General features: G+C 38.5%; 1 protein-coding gene across 12 annotated transcripts in view; it reads left to right on the forward strand.

Annotated features, from left to right (window-relative positions):
- adgrb1a (adhesion G protein-coupled receptor B1a) overlaps nt 1-5,432 on the forward strand; it is a 79,859-nt gene extending 74,427 nt beyond the window's left edge. For 11 of the 12 annotated variants that reach the window (XM_058391023.1, XM_058390956.1, XM_058390947.1 and 8 more), the window contains 3 exons: nt 1,628-1,663; nt 1,785-1,943; nt 3,569-5,432. In XM_058391023.1, coding sequence (XP_058247006.1) covers nt 1,628-1,663; nt 1,785-1,943; nt 3,569-3,763 — 390 coding nt within the window. In that variant the 3' untranslated portion in view covers nt 3,764-5,432. The remainder of the gene's footprint in view (nt 1-1,627; nt 1,664-1,784; nt 1,944-3,568) is intronic. The other variant, XM_058390966.1, reaches the window with a different exon arrangement.
- Nucleotides 5,433-6,207: the final 775 nt, after the last annotated feature.

Consider the following 6,207-nt stretch of genomic DNA (forward strand, 5'->3'; position numbering starts at 1 on the left):
GAGTGTGAGATCTGTCATGTTTAGAGGTTTGTACTTCATGTAACTTGTTAACATTTCTGAGCCACAAACTAGAATACAATTAGATTCCACTTATGTGAAAGTTTTGTCATTAATAAGTTTTTGCTTTCATTTAGAGTCTGTAACTCACATTTGTCTTGACTTCCTGCGAAATCCAGTCAGTGTGTGGCTCTGTTTCAGTTTTACATAAATTACATCAGATCTGAGACTCAAGAGACTCAATCACACGTCACAAATTGCCCCAAATCAGCTATGTACCAGATTTCACTACATATGAAAGTGACCCGGTTTGAATATTAACGTGTCAGGTACAGTGTACCTTACTGTTCACACTGCCATCACACATATAAAACAAGATCCGATTTTGCTTCTTTTGCCTGCAGTGTGTCCAAAATAGTAATATGTACAAATGACTAGAAAACACACGGCTACTTTTTCCAGCTGTGATATTTTACAAGAACATAAACGTCATAAACAGTTATAAAATCTTTTTAACTATTAACACTAAGTGCATCATGTGGAGTGTGTCTAACATAATCATGATCCAAATGTTAGCTGATTTGAATGCACTTCATTTGCATTGGTTGCATGAGGCACTAATAGTCATGCCAAATAATTTCACTACTTGTAGGATTTCTTCACTTACTAGAAGGTTATTATCATGGCCTTTAGCTTAACCAGGCAGAAAAGTGAATGAGTGTTAATCAAACTCGGTATCAGTGTGAGCCTACCTGCGGGCTGTAGGAGGATGAAACTTAGCTACTGCGACACTGTTTGTGTGCAGCTTAATTAAGAGAGGATGCACAGCCTGAATTATTCATGATGCCAGTGACAGGGTTGTTTTCTAAATGGCTGTGCATTAACTATACATGCCAAAAGGCGCCATCATAAAACTCTCATGGTGTTCAAAGTGAACATGAGAGTTTGTTTAATTGTTATTACCTTAATTCAGATCCTGCCTGTTTTATTTTCTTATTCTTAGTTTTCTCTCCACTGTCCCTTTTTCCTAATGGACATCTTTGGCCATTTTATGTGAAGATTTTTAATATATATTAGGATAATACTGAAAGAACATGTCCAAACAGAGGAATCATTAGGCTTAGAAATAAACCAAGCCATATCAAGAGCATTTTGTGGAGGAATTAAATATCAGGAAATCTGTAAATTCTGCATGTATTGCTCACAGATAAAAGTAACACAGACACCCAGAATAAGCCTCTTCAGCATTATAGGTGTTCTCCAAAGGTCAGTCCTTGTTCACGTTTTTGAATGTTAGACAGTGACTAGAACGGACAGCAAAGTGACCACAGAGCCCAGGGTGCTTTTCCTGACCGCAGGCCAAACATGTTTCCAGAATGCAGTGCAAGGTTGCAGCTTCAAGCAGAAGGTCAAGCTCTCCTCAGACACTTTGAGACAGGCTAACGAAAGGCCGTGAGGTCACAAGCTGTTTACTGTATGCTCCTGCCAAGATCTCAGTGAAAGATTCTGTACAGATTTTTCCACTACAATACTGCTTCTGTGGATTTTTCCTCTAGTACAAAAAATATTTTAAAAATCCCAAAACTGTAACATTGAAGATCCTAACATTTTTCATATTTACTCCTTGCAGAGACGAAAATCACGCTACGCAGAGCTGGATTTTGAGGTACTTGTGCCGTCCTTTTATATTCAGCATTCATCTGCAGTCTTGTGGAAATGAATACATCCTCAGAGTGAGAACTGTGTACATGATGACATTTGTATTATCCTTATTTACTCTTGCACAGAAGATCATGCACACGAGAAAACGCCACCAAGACATGTTCCAGGACCTGAACAGAAAATTGCAGCATGCTGAGAAAGACAGAGAATCTCCGCCGGTGGACAGCAAGCCTGGGAAGAGGTGGAGCGTGTCATCTGGAGGCAGTGATAAGACCAACCTTAGCGTAAGCTTCCCATCCAATCTCTTTTTAAATTCCTTTTTCCTCTCTGTCACACTCGTCTTGCTAATTTCTTTGCTAGGGTGGAGAATTATCAGACGATTATCAGCATTCCTGGTGTGATGTGTTTCTGGAGGGAAGTACTGGTTCACTGAGTAGCTAACGTTAGACAGATACCTAGTTTGTTGTTTGTGAGAGATAAGACGCGTTGTGACAGAGAAGCAGAAAAAGCTTTTTGCTGAGGAATAACAGTAAAAATAAGCAGTTCTTCCATGTTGAGTCTTCCAGAAAGAAGTGTCCTGAATCCAAGTGTCATGAATCTCTCCCTCGTGCAACAGCGCACACTTCCACGTTGTTCTGATTGTTTACATTGCCACATGTGTTTTGTTTTAGTTCATGTCTGGTTTCCACCCATGTCCCGTCCTTTGTGTATCCTTGTGTACTTTTTGTTCAGTATATGTCCGGTTTCCTTTGTTCTGCCACTACCGAGTCCTTTGTATTGTGTTTATTGATTCTGATAGTGACCTTGCCTCATTCTCTGTTTTTTGCCTCTGCTTGCTCTCTGATATCCTGTCCTTAGATCACCTGACCTGTGCCTGTTTACTGATTTTGAGTATTGCCTAGCGTTTCGGATTGTTTGTTTGGACGTTTATTAAAACCATTCTACCTGCTCTTGCGCGCACTCGTTGCATGACACCAAGATTTAATGGATTCACAGGGTTAAACTCAGCATGCACTCAGAGGAGGTGGATGCGAAATTACCTGCCACTAAAAGTAAATGCTTTTTTTCCCCCATGTACTATATTCAGTTCCATTCAAGGTAAGGGACATTGTGAGAGGTAGATTTTATTTGTTAATAAATAGATTTACTTGATGCTAAAGCTACTGAAAATTTTCTTTCTCTCTCTCTCTCTTTTTTTCTCTGGCTCGATTTGATTATTTGATTATAGTTTAGGTTTCTTTTAAAATTGTTACTAGAAATTGGAACACGCAAAGCATCTTATGGATTTGGCTTTCAGTCAGTCACTCAATCAGTTACTCACTCAATCACTCATTCAGTCACTCACTCACTTGGTATTTTATTTACTCACAGAAATAACACTCACTTTTACTCATACAGTCAGTCGCTCATTCATTCACTCACTCAGTTTGTCACACAATCAGTCACTCATGGATTGAGTTAGTAACTCATTCACTCAACTCATTCATTCACTCACTCATCCACTCATTCATTCATATATACCAAATATAAAAGATTACATACATACACAAACACACAAAGCATTTGTTTTTGTTGCAGTGTTTCTTCCCACCTTGACTCTGTGTATTCTTGTTCCAATATAAGTTTATGTAGTTGGTACATCTATTTTATTATCTAATAAACATAAAGCATTTTACCAATGTTATCCTTTATATCAGTGTCATTCATCATTTGGACCTAAGAGTAACACAGCAAAGTAATATGAAATGACAGGTCTTTGTAAATCTAACAAACGAAAAGGACTCCCTATACACATTTAAGTATGGGAAGATATTTATTATCAGTGATATATGTCAGTATCTGTAACATTTCCTTATGTTCATAATAATAGATATAATGTTATGTCCCCCTCATGTTTGTCCTGGAACAGGATAAACAGCAGACACCCAGCAAGCGAGCATGGGAGGGCATCAGGAAGACTCACTCTCCTCCCTCGTGGGTGCGGAAAGAGCTGGAGCCACTACAGGCCTCTCCTCTGGAGCTGCAGGCTGTGGAATGGGAGAAGACCAGTGCCACAATCCCACTGGTGGGTCAGGAGATTATGGACCTGCAGACGGAAGTCTGAGAAGCCTACAGCTCCACACAGATGTGTAGAAAAAAACTCCACTGGCAGGGAAAAAGAGAGAGACATGCAGGGAGAGTGAGATGTGAAAGAGCGATGAAACAGGGCAATTTTGCTGGTGTACAATTTGTTTTATTTTGATGCTGGAATGGCAATCATAATACTTGGAAATAAAGTGGCCTGAACATGTCGTATAAACAGCCCGGTACTGCTCAGACTGCTCAGACTGCTGAAACTGGGTGAGTGTAGTACTGGCATGTTGGGGTGTATCTGGGGGAAAAGAAAAGAGAAATTCAGGTGGTTGGATGGAGGATCCTGAATGTGTGGCCTTCAGTTTCTTACATTTTTTGCAAACACTCAAACACACACCTATTTTTGACCATTTTGGATAAAGGATATTTGGATTATTAACCACAAGGAGCCTTTTAGCAAAGGTATCTTGCAAAACAAAAGGTATGAAAAGCCAGAAAACCTCATGAGCAGTCCATAACCTTAAACTGTCATCATGAATGTAATGTTTTATTATCATTATTATTATTATTATTATTATTATTATTATTATTATTATTATTATTATTATTATTATTACTGCTGTTGTTGTCGTTCATGTGCCACAAAAAGATTCAATGCTGCTTTGGCTGTGATAGGTGGCATGATGGTAAGGTCTCCACTACCCAAATATAGAGCCCAAAGCCATCAGAACATGACTGTTAAGAGAAGAAGAGCTGCCTATACCTTCCCCACTATCACAGAATGAGATTTGACCACACAACCCTCTTCAACCTAAAGCGCCCATGTCAGAGCCACTCCTATCTCCAAATGAACCAGCAAGCCATCCAACACATGCCAACCATCCATGGATGCTTAAGAGACATCTGTGCAAGTCTGCAGTTTCACTCAGCAGCATCTCATCGAGTGACTCGATCCTGTTGATGGATTCTTCAGTCCAGATGTGAAGAGAAAGAACTTGTCGTGTTGGAAGAGAACATATTACCCATCTGTGCTGTGCCCATGGCATGTTAGCATGATGCTCTTCACTTTATGGTGATGCCTTGACACGCTTGTCAGAACTCTTAAAGGTGTCAATCACCGTAAGCAAGAGAAAGTGGGATGAAAGTACTCAGAGTATGTTTTTCGAAGGTCAGGGGAAGGAATATACAATATACGTTTAATATATCTTATAATTAGATATGAAGAGTATAAGTGAATAATTAGATATGAAGAGTATATGAATATGCAGAGAGTTTATGTGATGAGGTGATGATGGTTGCACACAGAGAAAGCACAAGGCTCACTCTTCAGAGTCCTGTTGTAATGTACAGCATTGTAATTATTTCCAAAAGAGTTCTACACAATGAATTTTAGCCTATAAATATCTTTCTTACTGTGCTTGGGGAATATTGTTATTCTTATTATAAAAATCATTACTGAATCCCCAAATCTTGTCAGGTTACTGGACTATATGAGTGTTCTGTAACTTTATGTAACAGTGTGTGTTTTAATATCACTGACTGTCACTCAAAAAGATCTGTACTTGTCTAAACTCCCTGTTCCCGCCATCTCCTCCCCACTCTCTCTTTTTTTAGTTCACTGGGTCTTTTTTGTTAATGTACAGTTTTCAGAGCACAAGATGAATGTGTCATATTTCTAATAAAATGTCTATATAATCGTTTGTAATGTGGTATACACTGCCTGTTTGTTTGTTTGTTTGTTTTATTTTTGACAAGTGCATCTAAGGGCATTTGTGCCCCTAAACATATGTAAATAAGTAAGTAAACTAACAGAGGCAGACAATCATCAGGGAGAATTTTGAAGTCTAGAGTTGCTTACTTGTGTGATTAGAGGAGGCAGAGAGGATGACTGGAGTGGCCTTGGAATTATTTACACTCTGTGAGCAGGAATCCAATATGAACAGCACAGCAGTGTGCTGATTTAACCGATCATAAATACAGGTTTTAAAAAATGACTTATTATTAGATTTAAAGAATATAGTTTATGCATTCTTGCATAAACACACAAACTTTGGACTATTTTTTTCTTTGCCAGTCCATTGCATAATGTCCTGTCTAACTTATTTTACCTGCTTTCTCATCAACAAGTATGAATGAAGAAATGAAATATTCAATGGAATTGAAGTTTTAAGTTTAATGGGCTTCAGTTGTACACTGAAATTCTCTTGATTTGGTGCAATGGGTATATGAACTTGTTTAATGCCCTAAAAAATCTGTTAGAAACTAAAATCCTAATTTGTTGCTTGTATGATCCTGTGACAGCTAACACAGCTTCTGTGAATATGCAGTTCCAGCAAGTCTGAATGAAGGCCTGTTTAATGCACGCACACACACACACACACACACACACACATACATACACAGCTGGGAGGGCTAAAGTCACTGAATGATATGAAAGTAATAATTAAATGAACATTTCCCCTCTAGCATATTTTA

Source organism: Hemibagrus wyckioides, linkage group LG01, assembly GCF_019097595.1.
Source record: "Hemibagrus wyckioides isolate EC202008001 linkage group LG01, SWU_Hwy_1.0, whole genome shotgun sequence".
Taxonomy (NCBI): Eukaryota; Metazoa; Chordata; class Actinopteri; order Siluriformes; family Bagridae; genus Hemibagrus; species Hemibagrus wyckioides.